This window comes from Equus quagga, unplaced genomic scaffold (genome assembly GCF_021613505.1).
Source record: "Equus quagga isolate Etosha38 unplaced genomic scaffold, UCLA_HA_Equagga_1.0 252_RagTag, whole genome shotgun sequence".
NCBI classification, from domain to species: Eukaryota; Metazoa; Chordata; class Mammalia; order Perissodactyla; family Equidae; genus Equus; species Equus quagga.
Genome location: NW_025799860.1, coordinates 1,934,626 through 1,959,302, shown reverse-complemented (window position 1 = coordinate 1,959,302; position 24,677 = coordinate 1,934,626). Strand labels below are relative to the sequence as shown.

The window sequence follows — 24,677 nt, the reverse complement described above, 5'->3', positions numbered from 1 at the left end:
GAAAAAAGAGTTAACATAGCGGGCCTAATATTTAGAAAAGACTACTTGCAAAGTTGGCCCTTGGCTTGGCATCTGGGAACTTGCATTTCAGGAGGTTCTTACCTTTCCCTGATAAGAGTGGCTCACTGTGCCTAAACTTGTGCAAACAGTATGGTTTATGCTGAAAACCTGCTTTCCTTCTGGTATGTGCCAGGCAGAGGGTGCCTATGTGACCAACTCCTGATAAAACCCCTAAGCGCTGAGCCTCTAATGAGCTTCTCTGGTAGACAGCTTTTCACACATGTCACAATTCATTGCTGGGAGAATTAAGCGTATCCTGTGTGACTACACTTGGAGAGGAGGCTTGCCCCTGGTTTGCTCTGGACCTCACTCTATGTGCCTTTTCTCTTTGCTGATTTTTGCATTGTATCCTTTCACTGTAATAAATCATAGCCACAAGCACAACTATATGCTGAGTCCTGTGAGTCCTCCTAGCAAATCCTGAACCTGAGGGTGGTCTTGTGGATCCTTGTTGTACATTCATACAATAAACATATACATATATACACCAGATTCATGCATAGGAAAATGGCTGGAAGCACATATACCAAGCTGTCATCAGTGATCACCTATGAGTAGTGGGATTATGAAGTGGCGAATTTTTTTATCTTGTCTAGATTCTGAACCCACTTCTTATATTTGGAGAGAACAGAAGCCAAAAGGACCAATTATTTCTTTGATCTTTGGTGGTGCTTGACTAACTGGTAACTCCAGTCTGAGACTGAATCTACCAGTACAGTTTAGAATTCACCGTGATAGCAGGGCCAAGACTCCACAGCAATGCAATATAACCTTGGTTATGAACTGGATAACTAGCCACCCTTGGCTCAAGCCTATTTTCCAAGCCGGGTCCTATAATGGTCCCAATTAAACCCTTGAGTTATCAAATATCTTTCCAATAAATTGATTTTTTGCTTGAATTAGTCAAGAGTTGACTACTACTTAGTTTGCAAGTAAAAAACCTGACCAGTAAACATACGATTTTTGCCTCTTTTTATAAGTTTTCTAAATTTTCTCTACTGAGCATTAGTTTATTACTTTCATAATAAAACTAATTTTTAAGATTAAAAAAATGACCATAAAACAGTATGCGATATTAGAGAACATGGATGATTAGAGGTTTAAAATTATAAGCTCCTGAATAATTTTAGGTATTAACCTCAGATTCAGTTCCTAAGCTTTTTATGACTACATCCTCCCATCTCCCTCTAACTATAGAATAATTTCTGTGACAAGGAGAGAGGACACTGAAAAAGATCTCTTCATTTCCTCTTCAACTACCAAAGATTCCTTTTCAAAAGCATAGTGCCCACAATATTTGCTAATCATCACTTGATCTAAATGGTCCACCATATGCACCATCTTACCCCCAACTTATTTTTGCATTCTTCAATCATTTGTTTCCCTACCAACTCCTATGATTTAAAATTAGGAAGAAATATTTAATAACTAACTCTCTCAACTTTCAACTACCACGTCAATTTTATTCTTCCCCCCTAAAAATTTCTCTAAGCAAAATCCAAATGAATGAACCAGTCAGAGGGCCACAAATGTATCCGTCAGCCAGCCTATACCATTTCCCCCTCGCTCACCACAGTCTGGCCGTGTTGGCCACCTTCTATTTCTCCCAGTAAACTCGCCAACCTCTCCTTCATCAAGCCCGTCACACAGGCTCTTCCTTCCACCTGGAATGCTCGTTCTCTCACTCTTCGCTTTGCTGAGTGCTCCCCTCACTGAGACTCAAGTTAACTATCACTTCCTTTGAGAACACTTTCCTGATGGCATCCCAACCTAAACAAGTTCCTCATTTTACTGTCATTACATCTTGTACTTTTCCTTCAAATTATCCCACAACTTGTAATTATATGTTTATTTGGATAATTATTACGTCTATTTCCTTCAGTTAGATTGTAAATGCCAAGAAGGCAGAAACTGCTGTTTTATTTACTTCCATATCTTCATTTAGTATAGTGCCTGGCACATATAACAAACAAACATCAATTACAAAAGATACTCCTTTATCTTCTCTTGAGTGATTTTAAGTTAAGTGTTACTATTTCTACCGCTATGTGAGAGTATTAAAAATGTATTTATGCATGTGTATATACTTTTTAATTAACCAAATATTTTAACTAAACAAATGAGATACTTTCTAAATCAGCAATGTTTATATTTTCCAAATATTTTGCTATCAGTGATTAAATTTTCCAATCTCTACATTTTCTTGTGAAACAGCTTTTTCTTCAAGTACAGTAGCTCTTCTAAAAAGCAACTGGGTAACCTAAGAGGTCACCCTTGTGTCTCTTACTTGAGTGTTAATTTGTGAATTTTGAAAAAGCAGTCAGGAAAAATGTAAACAATTGTTAATTCTGGGTGATGGATACATGAAAGTTTATATGATATTCTCTGTGCTTTTCAATATATTGAAAGTGTTTCCCAAAAAGCAGACCAAGAATCACTTCTATAAGGAATAATCAATAAATGGTATTATATACATTTTTGTGTTATTTTAAAGCCTCTTTTAAGTTACAGAGAAAAAAACAGACTGATAGACTGTTAGTTGTAGGTCTATTTCCAGTTCCATACTCATTTCAGGAGGCTACAATATTATAAAGCACAGTAAAATCAATATCAATATAATTTAAAAAGTAAAGTCCCATAATGCAAATGATAGATTGAAATTTTCACCTAATAGGATCTTCACAGGCACCAAATGGTAACTTGCCAAACTCCAGGCCTCCAACTTCTCCTCCTACAAGGGCATCTATATCTAAACAAAGAAATATTTTTCCATTATTTAGCAAATAAGAGAAAATAAGGAGAAATAAGAATTTAATCCAGTTAGGTTCGTCCTTTGGAAGATTATAGATTTAAAAGTGCCTACATCAAGAGTGCATATAGCAAGTTAGACAGTAAGCAGTCAAGCATTAAAGACTGCCTCTAAGAATGCTATAGTAAAAGGATATACTTAATTCCTATTTATTCATTTATCCTATTTAAGCTATGCATTCTAAATTTTACCCTTCTGAAATAGTCCTCACATATTATTTAAGAGAACATTATTCCTGAAATTTTTTTTGCATTTTCTAAGAATTTGATTATCATCTAAAAGAAAGGTAATCCAAGTATTAAAAAATTTAATCACCAACTTACATTCATCAGTTTTAAATAGCAAATAGTCATCATTAATACAATTACATTTTAGTTGATAGTACATGGAAATACATAAAGTTCAGTGAAGAATTTCCTTTCCATTATGAATGCTATCTATCATTAGAGGAGAATTTAAAGGGTAAATCATTCCCCTTAGTTCTATCCCTCTTAAAGAATAAACACATCTAAAAGACATCAAAAGGATTTATTTCTCTTTGAAATAATACAGATGGTTGTTTTTAATTATTTAGCCTACACTGGGAATTCCTAAAATTAAAGTCTACTGTTGAGTTACGAACAGTTCCCAGGTTTGCTAAAATCATGTTTGACAATTATCTACATCCTAACTAAATGATCAAAATTAGTAATTAATTGTGGTTCAATTACTTAATTCGGTAAATTTTCTCAAGTCAATTCATTCCATTTTCCTAACTAAACGATGCTTACAATAATAAAGATTACAATGACTAGCTTTATTACAAGATGTGAACTTTTAAAAGCTTCAAAATTTATAATAAGTACATTTTGTAAATGAGTAAATTATTACTAGACTATAACTGTACAAAAGTTTTAACTGAAGTAAAAGTTGAGAAACAACATTGTGGAATGAAAAGATCACATTGTGAATGCAAACTTTATCACTTGGTGACCATGTAACCTTGGGCCAGTCACTTGTGTTCTCTAAGGTACTTACGTTCTCTAAGATAATAATACCTGTCTCATAGGTGAGAATTACATGAAATAATATATAAAGTGCTAAGCACAGTGTCTGGCCCATAGTACATGTTTAATCTCAAATATTAAACTTTTATATAGCCTTCAATCCACTGAGGAAGAAAGCTAATATGTTGATCCCCATTAAAAAAAGTTTGGCAATAGAACATTAACGAAGGCCTTACTGGCAATCAAAACTATAATGCTGAGATTCTGGCTCTTGGGCTTCTTCTTAGATCATCAATGACCATACCACCTTGGGAAACCTTTAAAATTGACTAAATAATAGAGTGGCCTTTTAAAAAAGGAAAAGGAAGATAGGAATTGAAACTTCTAACTAGAAGTCAACTAAAAATTGTCTAGAGAGTACTGTTGTCCGGGAACTAAAATCACCAAAACATTTGAGTCATTCTTCTAATATAAATCTCAGCTTAGCTTTTACTTCCCTTTGCTATAGTTTAGATGTAGTTCTTTTACTGTACATTAGAGTTTCAAATTATTCAGTGATACAAAAAAAAAAAAACAGTAGTAGTATATATAACCACCAAACGCTAAGGAAGTACTACACTAATTTTAATATCATCCCAAGACTATCAATTTATTATTTTCAACCCTATAAATAACCAACTACTTGGAACAAAGATAAACAGTAAACACTATTATTTTATTCTAATTTATTTCTCTTTGAGAAAGGTAAACTGAAAAACGTTTTCAGGCTAGTAAAATCTTTGTAATTATTTATAAGTTTGAATTAAATTTCTTATTGGACATACTTGAATGTAATTACACTTGTGACAGAAATACCCAGGAACCAAAACTGGACTTAATTAGGCTGTATATCCATCACGCTGAGCTGTTCTAGACTTTAGGCAATGTCTCGTTCGTATTTGTGGCCCTGACACAGCTTGGCCCATTATTGGATAATAATTGATTATTTGTTAAATGAATCAGTATATCAATAGCTAAGCAGGTAAACTGATTTTAATTACATTTTTATCAATGCAAGTTAAAGGAAAATATTCTACAACTCTTCCAATCATAAGTGTACGTGTATATACAGATGTTTTTCTTTTCTGCTTGCCTTATTTAGCACTCTTCTTCAAACTCTACTCTCTATAAGGTTCTCTGCATGTCTGTTCTCAACTTATGAGGGTGGCTTCTCTTATATTCTAAAAACAGACATTTTAATCATTCACTACATACTAATTCACAGCACATGATGTTCCACAGTAGGGATCCCCTGCTTTATAAATACTATTAGCTTTCAAAGACAGATCAGCAAATACAGAGTAAGTATTGTCTCTAGAACAATCTAAAGAGCTTTTTTTAAGAGAAAAAGATGATGAAGGCAATGAAATCAGCAATATTACATTGAGAATTACAAATATTTCAAATTTAAAATACTTGAAATGCACTGTTAAATATTTTTAATTTATGAATATATATTCTTTTCCATTTATATTCAATAAGTTAAATATAGTTCTAAATTATCTCACCTGGAGGTTGCTGAGGCCAAAAATACTGCTGCCAATCCTGAAGTACATAGGTAAATCGAATTGCAATACTAACTGGAGGCAATGGAGTTAAAGGACATCCCTAGGAAATAAATGCAAAGACAATAATTGTATTGCTTTAAAAAAGTGTTTTAAAAGCAATGCCAGAGAGCAAATTACATTAAAATAAAGCTGTTTAAAACTACTACCTGGAAACAAGATATTAACTTCTATTAAGCAAAATCCTCTTTCAAAATATCTTATACAATTTTAGTTATACAAATATAATTTCTTACTATTCTCTTCAGCCATACTAAATGTAGGAAAAACGTGATTCATTTTTTAAATAAGGTATAATTATTATAAAGTATAAGATTAGCTTTGGGGAGATGATGTCTTTTCTTTCTTCTAAAAGAAAATGAACTCAAAGTAAAGCCAGTCTTGAATATTTAACTAGAATTTTAGACTAAGACAAATGGTCACTCATGCAAAATAGTTTATATTAATCAGTTTAAAAAAATTTAAATTTATCTTTACATGCATTAAGAATCATAAAAATTAATATCATCCAAAAATCCTATGATCTCAGCTTCCCTTAATAATGGTTAACCTACACTAATGTGGAATAGGACTTAAATATGCATAGGAATCACCTACAGAGCTTGTGAAAATGTAGACTCAATAGTATTCTGTAAATCTAACCAGTTTCCAAGTGTTGCTATACTGGGCAGAAGGAATAAGAGACATTTAGCTCAGCAGCAGCATGACAGCAGCATGACTAGTAAGTGTCACTAGTAGCTTTAACTGAATACAAACTCAATCTGAAGTCACAAAATAAGGTGACTGCCAAAAAAAGATAATAGTTTTGGGCTGCTGTGTCCTAGATAAGCAAGGTAAGATTCCAACTGGTTAGGAAGAAATGATGTTTTAGTCAGGTTCAGATATCAAATGAACATTCATCCATGATAAAGTTCAAATCGTCTAGAAACCATAACAAGGCTGATTGATACATAACCTCTGCTCCAGTCGCCTAGCAATGTAGACAAATACAGAAAGAGATAACCAAAAAGAAATACCTAGGATCAAACATGACATAAATATCTTTGTGGGCACTAGAAAAGGTACAGCAAACCCAAAGTGGTAAGTGAAGCTCAAGGCACGTGCCTGCTGAGTTTCAGGTGCAGAAGAAGGCAGCGGCAGCTTAGGGTTACAGAGTGCCTTAAATGGAATCAAAAGTACTCTGCCCAGAGTGAGGGCACTGCAAGACTCTGCTTAAGGCAGACACTGAGGCAGGGCACTCCTGCTTGGTACAGTGGCTTTGTTGGAAGCTATCACCACAGAGCGAGATGCTCCAAAGAACATTTTAAGACCTGGTTCTGAAATACTCTGCAGGTAGGAAACAACCACAAAATTACAAAACCACTACAGAGGATGGGAAAGAAAGCTAACAATTTTAAACGTAGGCTGCAAGACAAAATGAGCCCACAAACAAAATTTTCCAAAAACATGAAGAAATGTAATTCTAAAAGAGACAAATATCCAAATCAACAACCAGAATGTAAAACCATAAAATATAAAGAACAGATGAAAGAACCAAGAATGTCCAAATGGAAAAAAACAAGACTAGTATGTGAGGAAGTTTTCAAATATGTAGGGGATTATGGTAGAAGAGGATTTAAACTTAAATTTTATGTGACTAAAGGGCACAACTGCCCCTCCCTACCCAAAAGGAAGCCTTTCCTAATAATCAGATCCACGCAAAAATAAAATCCACGGCTGTGAAGGGTGAAGGCCCCAGAACACTTCAAGTCGATGTTACAGAGTGATTTTTATAGAGATGTCTTTAAAAAGATGGTACAGGAGAGTCACATATTGGGCAGCTTTACTTATGTAAAACCTCTACAGTACACAAACCAGGTCTCAATTAGTCTAAGTTCAACTCTTATCAAATCAATTTTGAGAGCCGTTTCCTATCTAGTTGACTGAGCTTAATGAAAGTTCTGACATGATGTGATGAACATTTTTTTTAAAGTACAACTAGCAGACAGTCATAATCTAAGTCAGGCTCCACAGATGAAGGCGGTCCTTAGTGTCAGGAAAGAGAAGCTGAGCTACAGAAGTGAGTGACATAAAAGATCCATGAAAATAACGTTTACTAATATTTTTTAAGAAGAAAAAATAAAATATTCATATTTGTGTCTGACCAGAAATTAGATCTAAAAAAATTAAACATAATTGAAGAGTTCTGGAGAGAGCAAAGAAAAACTAATGGGGTAGAAATTATCACACACTTGCCTTTTTCAAAAATTTCTTAAAACACCACATGTAGAATTAAGCACTACTTAAGGCATTTCGAAGCCCAAAAAGTTTTCGAAAAAAAGTTACATACATACACACAACTCCCTAAAATATATGCTTCTATGATTTTTTTAATGGAGATAATCACAAGAAATTGCTAACACTAGTTATTTTGAGGAGAAGGACAGAAGGGTAAAAGGAAGCTTCTACTTTATTTAAATATCTTAACCTGGTACATGCATTACTTTTTTTTTAATGTCAAATGGATTTATCTGGTGGTGATAATCCTACCACTACACTATTTAGGGTTTCAACATTAAAAACATATTTTTATGAAATTAAGTTCTAATCCTAAATATCTTTCTGACAGTATCTATTAAAAAAGAAATTTCAGTGGAAACAACCCAAGTGCCCATCGACTGATGATTGGATAAAGAAGATGTGGTATATATATACAATGGAATACTATTCAGCCATAAAAAAAGACAAAGTCGTCCCATTCACAACAACATGGATGGGCCTTGAGGGTATTATGTTAAGTGAAACAAGCCAGAGAAGGACAAACACTATGATTTCACTCATATGTAGAAGATAAACACACTGGCAAAGAGAACAGTTTAGCAGTTACCAGGGGGAAGGGGGTTGGGGGTGGGCACCAGGAGTGAAGGGGCGCATTTATATAGTGACTGACAAAAAATAATGTACAACTGAAATTTCACAATGTTATAAACTATTACAACCTCAATTTAAAAAAAAAAGAAATTTCAGCATTTTTTTCTATTTTTTTCTTTTTAAAATTTGCAAACCTTTGGAAAGGCTGCAAAACTAGTATAATGAATACCCATATGACTTTCACCAAGTTCACCAATTACTGACATTTTGATACACACTCGTAACCGATACATATATGAATAAACTTTTTTGGATGAACCTTTTGAAAGTAAGTTGTAGGCATCATGACAATTCATCCCTAAAAACTTTAGCATGTAATTCCTATGAACAAGTGCATTATCCTATGTCATCATAAAACAATTATCACACTCAAGAAGTTTAACATTAATACTACTTTCTAACATATGGTACATATTAAAATTGTCCCAGTCATCCTAAGCATGTCCTTTATGCCTATTCATTTTGCTCAAGGATCCAGTCAAGGATCATGCATTGCATTTAGCTGTTATGTCACTTTAGTCTCCTTTAATTTAAACAGCTCCCAATCTTTGTTTCGCCTATCACGATACTGACATTTTTGAAGAGTCTAGGCCAATTACCTTGCAAAATATGGCTCATTTTGGAAATACGCAATTGTTTCCTCATGTTTTGATTTATGTTAAACATTTTTGGCAGGAATGCGACACAGTGATGATGTATCCTAGTCAATATATCATACCAGGAGATACAAGTTTGTTAATCAGTTTGTTAAACACATTTGTTAATCAAGTTTGATCGAGTGTGTTAATCAAGTTTGATCACTTTGGTGAGATGGGTGTCAACTTACGCATTTGAGGGGATTATTTCTCTAAGCAGAGGACCTGCTCCACCACTTGCTTATCTGGCTTTGCTCTCTTTTCTGGGGATATTCACAAATAGCTCCTCAACTTAAACCCTAATTTTTCCTCCTGAGTAGCACAGGCAAGTCCTCTATAGCTCTGTGATATAGAACATCAAGGATATATAGAGCATATCCCAATTAGCCTTGCTGTTCTGAGTCACAGAATATAATAAGCCAGATCAATCTTAAAAATCAAATCAAATGAAGATTTGGAAAAAAACGAAAGGCAATTCAGAATCCAAAGAGTTCAGACCTCAAGGAGCTCACAGTCAAAGGCTCAAACAAGCAGCTACCTAAAGCCCACTCATCTGGGGAGGTTGGCAATAATACTATTAGAGGAGAAAGAGTAGATAGAGATAACACAGTAGACAAATGTTAACAAACTGAACAAACAAAATCAATTTAATTAGTTGTTCTATAGCATTAGCACACTAAAAATCTAATCAATACTTTGTTTCTTTAAACATACACAGTAATTTATGTAGTCAATTACATCTTTCTTCCAATTACATTACTAATATTATAGAGAAATGTTTCCACATACTCAATAAACTACCAAATTGCTACTTTTATCTGGATCCCAGATAAGACTGACAATATCCATGCCGACTCACAATCTTTGATTTGAAGATATCCAGCAGACCTGATAAATGAGTATACTGATTTGGCACTTTTCGAAGATGAACCATTTCGAAATCAGTTCGCACACCAGGACCCTGACATTCTCCCACATACATTCTTCGCCATTTGTGATGAATTTGCACAAAGAGTGGCACCTGGCTGTAGGACATAATTAAACAGGAAGAGACAGTAATTTCATTAAACTTTGAATAACTCCTAAATCTCAAAAATTCTCACTGTTACATTATTTTAATGTCAAATATTTAAAAGTACTAAAAAAAGAACACTCCACAGACTTATATTTATAACAAACACACTCTTAATATCATTTCTTCTTACACTAATAAACTGAAGAAATTACCATCTAGTGGCCCTTTATAGTCAGAGAATTGTTTTAAAATGGCTGGAAGTCATAAAAAAGCAAAATGAAAATTTTCTTGAATAAAAGCAATCATACCATATTAGCCTCTTCAAATTCAAATAAACTTTGATTCGCAGGTATTAAACAGTACAAATTAACCCAACATTAATAGTGAAATATTTTTTACTTTATCATTTGAAGATACAGTCAATCCTCACAATAATTCACAGATTTCCCTATTTGCAAATTAGCCTACCCACTAAAATTGATTTGTAACCCCAAAATCAATACTTGCAGCACTTTCATGGTCATTTGCAGACATGAGCAGAACAGCGAAATATTTGAGTTACCTGACACACATGTTCCCAGCTGAGGCTGAACAAAGCAATGCTCTGGCTACGAGTTTTAAAATTAGACTTCGTAACAAAATTTATTTAAATAAACTAAAATTTGGAAGCAAAGCACAAAAATAGTATAATTTACTCTTAACTTCAAATATTCATTGAATATTTCTGTAAGTTTCCCTTTAGAAATGCTCTCCCTAAAGGTTTGAGTTTGCCCTTATACACCAAATTCCAATCCAATAATGTACAAATACTAATCCTAATTATAACCAAAAACGTAACATTCAGTAACTATTTTCCTTCACAAATTATAATTAGTTTTTAACTCATTGTCTAAGTTTTTCAAAATGTCCACCCACCAGCCAGTGTTTCCCAAAGCAATAGACACAGAACTCAGAAGAAGATTGCACTTAGATTCACTGAGAACAGCATCACTGTTTGCAGCAGGGGCAATCACCACGAACTCTCGCAGTCCATACCTTAAAAAAAGAATCAATGGCGTTAAACAGAAGAAAACTTCAGAATACATAAAAACCTATTATTTGAAAAACATGAAAGAATTTCCCTGAAGAAAATTTAACAAGTCAGGTTTGAACCACAGGGGTTTCTCTTTTTCTTAAATGGCAACTGAACCTACAACATCCTGAATTTTCTTCGTTGAGTGAAACACTTCCCTAATTCATCTACTATATCCCTTGTATTCCTTACAAATTAGAAGCAATTTGCTAAAATCACAAAGGGAAGAACACTAAATAACAGTTTCACCTTAAAAGTTAAGTTTCCAAGATAAAAGATGAAAGCTAGCACTGAAATCTTGCTTTAATTAACCGGTAACATCAAGTCTACTAATGTGGAAAGACAAAGTTTGATAGATTCCCTAAATGGCAGGAAAATAATTATCAGCCATGATGTACTTGTGCTGTCTAAAAGTGAGAACATGGTTAAGTATCCTAATTAAGGAATTCATGTATTCTTTTACTCAATAACGATTAAGTAGGAGTCAGAAAATTATTAGAAAATGGCTTACTCTTGCTATGATATCTTACAATAATGAAAACTTCTCATTTAGTTATCAAGTCCTTTAATAACAAATTTGCAGCCATATTTTACAAAAACGTAAGGTCAAGTTGCTGATCTTGCCTATTGAAAATTCCTGTCCTATTCACTCAACGTACTTTTTTTTTCTGCTTTTTTCTCTCCAAATCCCCCCTAGTACATAGTTGTATATTTTAGTTGTGGCTCCTTCTAGTTGTGGTATGTGGGACGCCACCTCAGCATGGCCTAATGAGCAGTGCCATGTCTGTGCCCAGGATCCGCACCAGCGAAACCCTCGGCCGCCGAAGCGGAGTGTGCAAACTTAACCACTAGGCCAAGGGGCCATCCCCTCAATGTACTTTTATTTAATAATTTTTTAAATAAAGAAAATAATTTATAAAAGGTATTACTCATTTGCCAATTCATTTTAACTCTGGATATGTAAGAGTTACAAATGCTTGTTTTTATGAACATTCGCCTCAAGAAATCACCCAAAGAGCAGTAAATAAAGATTAAAAAATAAAAGAAGTCCAACCCATAATCTGTTTATTGTTTAGATGAAAAAAATTTATTTCATTTAGTCACTTTGCCTCCACCCTCCTACCCCTGAAGTCAAAATTAGTATGTAGAAGCAGTCTCAAATACTGGAAGGAAGCCAGAGCTGTGAATTTTAAGCTCTAAAGGCCTGTAAAAATACCGTTTTCTTTTTTCTTTTTTTAAAGTCCTTTGAAGAAAGAAAACAAAACAAGTGAACATTTCCTCAGGGCATCCCTTCATCAGAGTGAAACCACTGTCAACAGTTTCTTGGTTGTTATTCCAGAAATATTCTGTCTGTCCATGTACCCACCCTACTCTCAGATAAGGTTATATTATACATACTTTCTGTCCCTTCTTTTCAAAGGCTACTACCCTATTGATCAGTACTTTGTTTCAGTTTTATGTTACTGCAATGATACTGCAATTGTGTTTCTAAAAGTATTACCTGTGTGATAAATTCCTAGAAATTAAGCTGCTGGAAAAAATAACATCTGTATCTTTAACACTGATAGCTGTTGCCAAACTATTTCCTCCCTCCCCACACACACAAACTGTGCCAGTGTTCCATTAACAACAAATAAGCCAAACTGAACTGCTTTCTATTTACCTGCAATAAAATCCTATCCTCTATGTCTTTGTTTCCTCTACCTGGAATGTTTCCCCCAATTCTATTGCCATTACAAATTTTGATGAATTACTAAATACTGATCAATACTAAATAGTGACGAATACTAAATATTGATTCACCAAATCTTGATGAATCTTTTCTTTGAAGATTTACCTCAAATACTACCCTGTCACCCCTGTTAAATGGCTAAATATGTTCTCTTCTCTGAAGTCTAATGTATTTTTCCTGTTATTATTATTCTTTAAGAGATCAATATTAAGTCATTGATTTACTTTCTATATCAGATCTTTCCATCCTAAGACCATGCCTACATCAAGTAAACAAACATTAAGTGGGGGGACTTTAAAAAATTAGCAAAAATCAACAACAACAAAAAACCAAGCAACCAGATTTAATAGTGGACAAAGGACTTAAATAGACATTAGTCCACAGAAGACAGACAAATGACAAACAAGCACATGAAAAGATGCAGTCAACATCACTAACTACTAGGGAAATGTAAATCAAAACCACAATGAGATACTAATTCATACCTATTAGGATGGCAATTATAAAAAACAAAACAAAACAGAAAACAAGTGCTGGTAAGGATATTGAGAAATTAGAAGCCTTGAGCATGACTGATGGGAATGTAAAATAAAATAGCATAGCCACTATGGAAAACAGTACAGTGGTTCTTCAAACATTTAAACATGGGACATCAACATCATGGCAGAGTGAGCTGTTCCCTTAGTCTTTCCCCCATAAGATACAACCAAAAGGACATTCATTAACCAACAGAGGACACCCACACAGCACAGCAGGACATCTGAGAGATCCACGCAGCCATACATCTGAAAGTGGGGGTACTAGACTCCCGGGAAGCAATGGAAGGTGAGTGGATCTCCTCCTCCCCAGCAGCAGCAATCTAAGGTGTGGGATCTCATGCAGTGGCCAGCACATGACTCTAAGAGGATACAGGGGAACAGACAGGCCTCCATGAGAACGCTTTTGATTTCAGAGTTCCATCCCAGCCCAGAGGAATGCTCCATACCAAGCAGCTCAGCCATCGTGTGGGCTCCCCCACCAAGCCCAGCAGCCCAGGCGGGCGGCCAGTGAGTGCTGAGCAGACTCATGAGAGTGAAAGAAAGCTCCCTTCCCTTCCCCTCCAGCTTGGCACACCAGCTCAACCGGCTGACCAGGGCAATGGATCAGCACCAGAGTATCTGTGCCTGCATGTGTAACCCACCAAGCAGCAACAGCCAGCAGGCAAACACAGAGAGCCCTTTCGGCACAACTTCCAGCGGATGCAGAGGGTTCAGAAAATACAGATGTTGTCTGCCTGAGTGGTAGCAGGCGAAATCTGCAACCAGAAACTACCACTATGCAACAGCAAAGGTCCACTTCATCAAACACCATGAAGAAATACATTAACACCCCAGATCAAAGGCAAATGACAAGTCTCCAGAAACCGATCCTGAATTCACAGAAATTTACAATTTAATGACAGAGAATTCAAAATAGTTGTCATAAAGAAACAATGACTTACAAGAGAACTCAGAAAGACTGTTCAATGAACTCAGGAAGAGAATTAAATGAGCAGAAGGAATTCTTCACAAAACAGATTGAAACTAAAAAAAAATAAACAAAGGCTGGAGATGGAGAACAAAATAAGTGAGATAAACAATCTAGAAACCTTAAAAAACAGAGCTGACATTATGGAGGACAGAATGAGCAATTTAGGGGAGAGAAAGACAGAAATGCTGCAGATAGAGTAGGAGAGAGAACCAAGACTAAAAAAGAAAATGAAGATATTCTCCAAGAAATATCCAACTCAATTAGGAAATGCAACATAAGGATTATAGATATTCCAGAGGGAGAAAGGCGCAGAGCGCTTGTCCAAAGAAACAATAGCTAATAACTTCCCAAACCTGAAAAAGGAACTGGAATTACAAGTAAATGAAGCCAGAGAACTCTAATTGCATCAAAGTAGAAAGATCTTCTTTGAGGCATATATTAGTAAAACTGGCAAACGTCAACGACAAAGAAAAAACACTAATGGCAGCAAGGCAGAAGAAAATAACCTAGAAAGGAACCCCTATCAGGCTTTCCGCTGATTTCTCAGCAGAAACCTTACAGGCTAGGAGAGAGCAGAATCATATACTCAAAATTCTGAAAGACAAAAACTTTCAGCCAAGAATACTCTATCCAACAAAAATATCCTTCATATATGATGGAGAAATAAAAACTTCCCCAGATAAACAAAAGCTGACAGAGTTCACTGCTGGGAGACTCCCTCACTCTGCCCCCCCACCCCCACAAAGGAATAATCAAGAAGGCCCTCATATCTGAAACAAAAAGGAAAAGGTTTACAAAGCCTTCAGCAAAGAGATAAATAGACAAACAAAATCAGAAAATTGCAGCTCTCTATAAGGTTAGCAAACAATTATAAAATTAATGATAAAGGGAAGGAAAGTATCAAAAATAACTATAAACATTTCATTTTAATCACAAACTCACAACACAAAACGGCATAATTTGTGGCACCAATAATTTAGACAGGGAAGAGGAAAGGGATGGAAGCTGCTTAGACTAAGGAGACAAGACGTTATCAGAAAATGGACTCTCTCATCTATGAGATCTTTTACATAAACCTCATGGTAAACAAAAAAGAAAAGAGAGATACAAATGATAAATAAAGAGAAAACCATCATAGGAAATCACCAAACTGAAATGACAGTCAGAAACACACAGGAAAAGGGGATGGCCTGGTGGCATAGTGGTTAAGTTCACATGCTCTGCTTTGGCAGCCTGGGGTTCTCCGGTTTAGATCCTGGGTGTGGACCTACACATCACTCATCAAGCCATGCTGTGGTGGCACCCCATATAGAAGAAGTAGAAGGACTTACAACTAGTATATGCAACTATGTAACGGGGCTTTGGGGAGGAAAAAAGAAAGAAAGAAAGAGGAAGATTGGCAACAGATGTTGGCTCAGGGCCAATCTCCCTTATGCCCCAAGACAACAACAATAGCAACAAAAAACAGAAACAAAAAGAAATACACAGGAAGAGAAACAAGGGAAATATAGAACAATCAGAAAACAAGAGATAAAACGACAGTATTAAGCCCTCATATATCAATAATCACTCTAAATGTAAACAGATTGATTCCTCAAATCAAAAGACCAGAGTGGCTGGATAGACTAAAAAACAAGACACAATATATTCCCTCTAGGAAACACATCTCAGCTCTAAAGACAACACAGGATCCGAGTGAAGGGATGGAAGATGATACTCCAAGCAAATGGCAAGCAAAAGAAAATAAGTGTTGCCATACTTATATCAGACCAAGCAGACTTTAAGATAAAAAAGGCAATGAGAGACAAAGAGGGGCAGTATAAAACAATAAAAGAGACTTTCCACCAAGAGCATATGACACTTATGAATACATACGCACCTAACAAAGGGGCACCAAAGTACATAAAGCAACTATTAACAGACCTAAAGGGAGAAATTAACAGCAACACAATAATAGTAGGGGATCTCAACACCCCACTTACATCAATGGATAGATCCTCCAGACAGAAAGTCAACAAGAAAATAGCAGATTGAAATAAAAAACTGGACCAGATGGACTTAACAGATATATATATAGAACACTCCATCCAAAAACAGCAGAATACATGTTCTTCTCAAGCGCGCATGGAACATTCTCAAAGACAGACCATATGTTGGGAAACAAGGCAAGACAATACATTTAAGAAGAGTGAAATCATATCAAGCTTTTTTTCTGACCGCAATACTATGAAACTAGAAATCAACTACAAGAAAAAAGCTGGTGAAGTGACAAATATGTGGAGACTAAACAACATGCTACTGAACCACCAATGGATCAATGAAGAAATCAAAGGAGAAATCAAAAAATGTCTAGAGACAAATGAAAATGAAAATACATCATACCAACTCTTATGGGATGCAGCAAAGCAGTTCTAAGAGGGAAACTCATAGCAACACAGGTCCACCTCAACAAACAAGAAAAATCTCAAATAAGATATCTTAAGCTACACCTAACAGACCTAGAAAAAAGAACAAAGCCCAAGTCAGCAGAAGGAGGGAAATAACAAAAATTAGAGCAGAAATAAATGAAATAGAAATAAAAAAATAGTAGAAAGGATCAATGGAACTAGGAGCTGGTTCTTTGAGAAGATAAACAAAATTAACAAACCCTTAGCCAGACTCACTAAGAAAAAAAGAGAGAAGATTCAAATAAATAAAACTAGGAAAGAAACAGGAGAAATTACAATGGATACCACAGAAATACAAAGGATTACAGGAGAATACTATGAAAAACTATACACCAACCAATTGGATAATCTAGGAAGAAATGGATAAATTCTTAGATTCATACACCTCCCAAAACTGAAGCAAGAAGAAATAGAGGATCTAAATAGACCCATCACAAGTAAAGAGGTTGAAATAGTAATCAAACGCTACCCAAAAGGGGCCTGCTGGTGGTGTAACAGTTAAGTGTGTGTGCTCTGCTCAGCGGCCCAGGGTTTGCTGGTTTGGATCCTGGGTGCGGATCCATCTATGAACCACTTGTTGAGCCATGCTGTGGCAGGCGTCCCACATATAAAATAGAGGAAGATGGGCACAGATGTTAGCTCAGGCCAATCTTCTTCAGCAAAAAAAAAGAGGAGGATTGGTAGCAGATGTCAGCTCAGGGCTAATCTTCCTCAAAACAAAAACCTCCCAAAAAACAAAAGTCCAAAACTAGAATGGCTTCTCTGGAAAATTCTACCAAACATTCAAAGAAGATTTAATACCTAGCCTTCTCAAACTATTCCAAAAAACGGAAGAAGACAAACATTTCCTAACTCATTCTATGAAGCCAACATTACACTGATCCCAGGACAACACAAAGAAAGAAAATTACAGGCCAGTATTGCTGATGAACATAGATGCAAAAATCCTCAACAAAATATTGGCAAACCAAATACAGCAATACATTAAAAGGATCATACACCATGATCAAGTGGGACTTACACCAGGGATGCAGGGATGGTTCAACATCTGCAAATCAACCAATGTGATACACCACACTAAGAAAATGATGGAGAAAAATCACATGATCATCTCAATAGATGCAGAAAAAGCATTTGACAAGATCCAACATCTATTTATGATAAAAACTCTCAATAAAATGGGCGTAAAATGAAAGTACCTCAACATAATAAAGCCCATATACATGACAAAGCCACAGCCAAGTCATACTCAACAAGAAAAACCTGAAAGCCATCCCTCTCAGAACAGGAACAAGACAAGGCTATCCAGTCTTGCCGCCCTTATTCAACATAGTACTGGAGGTTTTGGCCAGAGCACTTAGGCAAGAAAAAGAAATAAAAGGTCTCCAAATTGGAAAGAAAGAAGTGAAACTCTCGCTCTTTGCAGATGACATAATTCTGTAAATAGAAAATCCTAAAGAATCCATCAGAAAACTACTAGAAATAACAACTACAGTGAAGTTGCAGGGTACACAATCAACTTACAAAAATCAGTTGCATTTCTATACTCTAATAATGAACTAGCAGAAAGAGAACTCAAGAATACAATCCTGTTTACAATCGCAACAAAAAGAATAAAATATCTAGGAATAAATTTAACCAAAGAGGTAAAAGACGTATACCCTAAAAACTATAAGACACTATTGAAAGAAACTGAAGATGACATAAAGACATGGAAAGATAGTCCATGCACATGGATTGGAAGAATAAACATAGTTAAAATGTTCATATTGCCTAAAGCAATCTACAGATTCAGTGCAATCCCAATCAGAATCCCAATGACATATTTCACGGAAATAGAACAAAGAACGCTAAAATTTATATGGAACAACAAAAGATCCCGAATAGTGAAAGCAATCCTGAGAAAAAGGAATATAGCTGGAGATGTCACACTGCCTGACTTCAAAATACACTACAAAGCTTTAGTAATTAAAAGTCTGGTACTGGCACAAAAATAGGCACACAGATCAATGGAACAGAATCGAAAGCCCAGAAATAAAACCACACATCTACAGAAGCTAGATTTTCAACAAAGGAGCCAAGAACATACAATGGAGAAAGGAAATAAATGGTGTTGGGAAAACTGGACAGCCACATGCAAAAGAATGAAAGTAGACCATTATCTTACACCATACAGAAAAATTAACTCAAAACGGATTAAAGACTTGAAGATAAAGCCTGAAACCGTAAAACTCTTAGAAGAAAATACAGGCAGTGCATTCTTTGACATCAGTCTTACCAGTATCTTTTTGAATACCATGTCTACTCAGGCAAGAGAAACAAAAGAAAAAGTAAACAAATGGGACTATTTCAGACTAAAGAGCTTCTGCAAGGCAAAGGAAACCAGGAACAAAAGGAAAAGGCAACCCATCAATTGGGAGAAAATATTTGCAAATCATATATCTGACAAGGGGTTAATTTCCAAAATATATAAAGAACTTATGCAACTCAACAACATAAAACCAAACAACCTGATTAAAAAATGGGCAGATGATATGAACAGATATTTTTCCAAAGAAGATATACAGATGGCCAATAGACACATGAAAAGATGTTCAACATCACTAATGATTAGGGAAATGCAAATCAAAGCTACAATGAGGGGCCAGCCCCGTGGGTGAGTAGTTGGGTTCATGCACTCTGCTTTGGTGGCCCAGGGTTTCGCCAGTTCAGATCCTGGGAGTGGACATGGCGCTGCTTGTCAGGCCATGCTGGGGCAGCGTCCCGCATGCCACGGCTGGAGGGACCCACAACTAAAAATACACAACTATGTGCCAAGGGGCTTTGGGAGAAAAAGGAAAAATAAAATCTTAAAAAAAAACCCCAAAAACGACAATGAGATATCACCTTACACCTGTGAGAATGGCTATAATGGCTATAATTATCACAACAAAAATTAACAAATGTTGGAGAGGATGTGGAGAAAAGGGAACCTTCATACACTGCTGGTGGGAATGCACTGGTGCAGCCACTACAGAAAAGAGAATGGAGATTCCTCAAAAAAATTAAATTAAAGTTAATGCTGAAGCAATGGCATTGAAAACTATTATGCAAGATGTCCATTTATACTATACATATACAACTAGTATAGATTGACCCTATCAGAATGAAATAAAATTAATACATGGTTAACTTATTTTCAAATACTGGGTATTTATCCAAAGGACTTGAAACCAACAATTCAAAGAGATCTACGCACCCCTAGGTTCACTGCAGCATTATTCACAATAGCCAAGACATGGAAGCAATCCAAGTGCCCATGGACTGATGAACGGATAAAGGTGTGGTATATACATACAATGGAATACTATTCAGCCATAAAAAAGACAAAATCATCCCATTTGCAACAACGGGGATGGACCACGAGGGTATGATGTTAAGCAAAAAAAGCCAGACAGAGAAAGACATACAGGACATGATTTCACTCATAGGTGGAAGACAAAAAAAACACATAGATAAAGAGAACAGATTAGTGGTTACCAGCGGGGAAGTGGTTGGGAGGTGGGCGAAAGGGGTAACGGGGCACTTATATATACTGATGGATAAAAATTAGACTATTGGGGACAAGCACAATGCAGTCTATACAGAAACTGATAGATGATAATGTACACCTGAAATTTCACAATGTTATAAACCATTATGACCTCCATAAAATAATTTTTAAAAAAACTTTAAACATAAAACAACCAGCAATTCCACATCTGGGTATATATTCAAAAGAATTAAAACTCAAGAGATATTTGAACATCCATGTTCATGGCAGCACTATCCACAATAGCCAAAAGGTGGAAACATCCGAATGTCTATCAACAGATGAATGGATAACAAAATGCGGTATAAACATACAATGAAATATTATTCTGCCTTAGAAAAGAAATTCTGATACATGCTACAGCATAGATGAACCTTGATGACATTATGCTAAATGAAATAAGCCAGGCACAAAAGTATAAATATTGTATGATTCCACTTATATGAGATACGCAGAAGAATCAAACTCAGAGAGACAGAAAGTAGAACGGTGGTTGCCAGGCCTGGGGTAGGAGGGAATGAGGAGTTATTGTTTAATGGGTACAGTTTCAATATGGGACGATGAAAAAGTTCTAGGGATGGACAATGGTGAAGGCTGTATAAAAATGCAAATGTACTTAATGCTACCGAACTCCACACTTAAAAATGGTTAAAACGATAAATTTTGTTACATATGTTTTATCACCATAAAAAAAATTTAACCTAATAAATGAGCAAAACTAACGCATATTTTAAAGAATAAGAAATATAAATGGCTAATAATTCTATAAAAGATGCTCAATCTCAGGAGCCAGCCCATGGTATAATAGTTAAGTTTGGTGCTCTGCTTCAGCAGCCTGGGTTCATGGGTTCAGATCCCAGGCACGGACCTACACCATTTTTCAGTCATCCTGAGGCAGTGACCCACCAACAAAATGGAGGAAGATTGACACAGATGTTAGCTCAGGGTGAATCTTCCTCAGCAAAAAAGAAGAAAAAAGGGGGAGGGGGGAAGGGGGAGAGGGAAGAGGAAGAAGAAGAAGTTCAATTTCACTAGTGATTAGGAGAATAAAAATTAGAACAAGATATCACTGTTAACCTATTAAATTGGCAAAAAATATAAAATGCTGATAAGATGCAGTGTTGGCAAGAGTTCAGGATATGCCACAGGTGGTGGTATAAACTTTAAAAACATTTTTAGAAGGCAAAAAGACAGAATATCAATAGTTAAAATTTTCAGACTTTGAACTAATATCTCTTTGTATCCATGCTACAAAAACATTCACATAAATGCACAAAGGTATATGCACAATGATGTTAATTATAATAGTTTGTGAAAAACCAGAAACAACCTAAATAGCCTTCAATAGAGTAATGGGGTAAATAATTACAGTATCCTCCCATACTATGGAATACTTAGTCATTAAAAAAAGTATATATATATTTGAATTTACTGACATAAAGCCTATCATGAAATGCTGAGAAAAATGAATATATATCAGAACAATATGTATAGTAAAATCTCATTTATGAAAAAAATTCCCAAATCAAAAACACAAAAATATATATACATATAACTCCCATGCTCATAAAAAATATCTAGATGGAAATATGCCATATTTCCCATGATTTCTTGCTTGGTTGTCCAAAATCAAGAAGTCTGAGATGTTTTGGTCTCCTTTTTTGTGTGTGTGTGTGGAAATGGGAGGGAAGACAGGGAAGGAAAGAACGGGAAAGGTGAATGGAGAGCGTGCTCTAAGACAATGAGTTTCATTAGTAAATGTTTATATTTTCTTCGATTTCTAGTCTAGCAGTCTAAATTTATCCGGAGCTCAAATGTATCAACACAAATAAAAACCCCACTATAGCAATTCTTAATAACAGAACTGTTTTATCTGATTACAAATGTATACTAAATACTAAATTTAAATATAAATGTGCCTTAATATCACAACTTCCAACTGAGAACAGTAGCACAATAAAGCCTTCGTTTTTGTATATTTTAAGATGCATTCTTTTTTCTTGCTCCAATAAAGACTGAAAGCAGCAACAAATAATCAATATTTGATATATCTGTTGTTAATCTCACATTGGAAAATCATAAAACCATGCCATCTACTTTGAATGCTACCATTTTACAACTCTTACATGTCTTGCTTTAGAAAGAAATATATTCAGAGCTTCTTCAAACAGTACAAAGAATATATACATAAAATATTGGATCACTGGGTCCAGCCCAGTGGCATGGTGGTTAAGTTTGCATGCTCCGTTTTAGTGGCCCATGGTTCAGAGGTTCGGATCCTGGGTGCAGACCCACACACTGCTCATCAGCCATGCTGTGGCAGCATCCCATATACAAAGTAGAGGAAGACTGGCACAGATGTTAGCTCAGAGACCATCTTCCTCAAGCAAAAAAGAGGAAGACTGGGAACAAATGTTAGCTCAGGGCCAGTCTTCCTCACACATACACAAATACTGGATCACAAAAATGGTGATGATAAACAACGAAAAATCCATTTCTTCAACATATTTAAATACCTAGCATCTACAAAAATACCTGAGAAAACGGACGTGGTTAAATAAACAATTGCTTTTTAAAATTATTTCCTCCCAGTGATTCCTGGATATTGCAATCTGTATCTTTAATTTATAATCTACTTAGGTTAATTCTGGTACAATCTAGCAATTTTACACAGTATAGCTCCATATCCTGCCCTCTTCCTTTGTACAATATTGTCATACATATTACATGTTACATGTACATTATAAAAAATACAGTGCTATAATTACTTCTTAAGCAATCTTATGTTTTTTTTTAAAATTAACAGAATATATGTTTTGTATTTACCAGAGTATTTCCAATGATTCTTGGGTCCCTAAGAAAATGTTTTATTCATCAAATCTGAGAAGTTTTCAGCCATTATTTCTTTAAATTATTTTTCCTGCCTCTTTCTTTTTCTTCATCTGGAACTCCATTTACATGTATGCTTTGGAACACCTGATACTGACCCAGAGATCTCTGAAGTTCTGTTCATTTTTCTTTCTGTTCTTTGGAATAGATAATTTCTATTAATCTTTCAAATCCACCAACTGTTTCTTCTGCCATCTCAGATCTGCTTTTGAGCTCATCTGGTGAAAGTTTATTTCAATTATACTTTTCAACTCTAGGATTTCCATTTGGTTCTTTTTTATGGTTTCTATCTATTGAGATTTCCTATGTGATTGGTTAGTATATTTTTAATTCTTTGAATACAGTTCCTTTTAATTTTGAACTTGCTTATAATAACTGCTTTGAAGTTATTGCTAAATCCAACATCTGGGCCCACTAAGAGTCCATTTCTACTGTTTTATTTTGCTTGCATGGGTCACACTTTCCTGTGTGATCTTTTATATCTAGTAATTTGTAGTTGAAAACTACATTTAGATAATATATTGTAGCAAAACCAGGTCCTGTTTTAACTTTTCTGAGGGTGGTTAGTTTCTTTTTTGTTAGTGTGTTTGTATTTAGTATCTTGGGCAGACTGAAACTATGCAATCTGTCTCCCACAAGGTGTTCAAGCTACTAACATCTCTATTCAGTCATTTCACTCTTATTTTTCAGCCTGGCTCTCTAGAGGCTACCCCTTGTCTGTATAGCTTAGTGGTAAGACAATAATTTGGGCACAGATTGTGCTCAAACACCTGAACCCATAGGCTTTCATCTTTTGCCGATTCATCTGTGGTATGAGTTGGAGAATGCATTCAAAGTTGCAACCAGCTCTGAAATTTGGTCTCTCTTGCATCTCCTGTGCACATGTGTAGTTTTCCTATCATACAGGTATGTGTACACAGTGTATCCAGCTCTTCTGTGGCTCTCATAGAGGATATTCCTGTTAAATTTCTGACTAATCCACCATTTGCCTTGAACTAGGACTGCAACTTTGGCCTAGAGAAAGGTACAGGTTTTCCCCACTTGTTCTCAATCAAGTCTGCTACTTTTAATTGGCAAAGCCACACGTTTTTGCCATCTATCCACAATCAAGTCTGCCCATTTGCCAACAGAGCTGGTGGTTTTCATGGCCAGCCGAGACTGGAAAACTACATTTCTCATCAGCATAGACTGGGGAGAAAAGGGACGTAATACAAACAACCACAGGCAAAATGGCCAGCTGCTCCCTCTATTCTTACTGAAACTCTAGTAGTTTTTCAAGAATAAATCCTTCTCAATTTGTTGTCTGCCTTTGAATAATCTCCAGTGCCCTGAAATGACTGTTTTCACATTTTTTTCCAGTTTCACACCATTTTTTTTTTCCAGAGTGGAATTGCCAACTACTTCATGTTGCCATTACCATAAGTCCTCTGAACATTTG

At 35.5% G+C, this 24,677-nt stretch overlaps 1 protein-coding gene across 3 annotated transcripts in view; it reads right to left on the bottom strand.

Moving 5' to 3' along the window:
- Positions 1-24,677, bottom strand: part of LOC124233821 (rab3 GTPase-activating protein catalytic subunit) — a 126,300-nt gene that overhangs the window by 40,487 nt on the left and 61,136 nt on the right. For all 3 annotated transcript variants that reach the window (XM_046651054.1, XM_046651055.1, XM_046651056.1), the window contains 4 exons: positions 10,935-11,054; positions 9,864-10,029; positions 5,403-5,502; positions 2,728-2,809 (listed from right to left, as the gene is read on the bottom strand). In XM_046651054.1, coding sequence (XP_046507010.1) covers positions 2,728-2,809; positions 5,403-5,502; positions 9,864-10,029; positions 10,935-11,054 — 468 coding nt within the window. The remainder of the gene's footprint in view (positions 1-2,727; positions 2,810-5,402; positions 5,503-9,863; positions 10,030-10,934; positions 11,055-24,677) is intronic.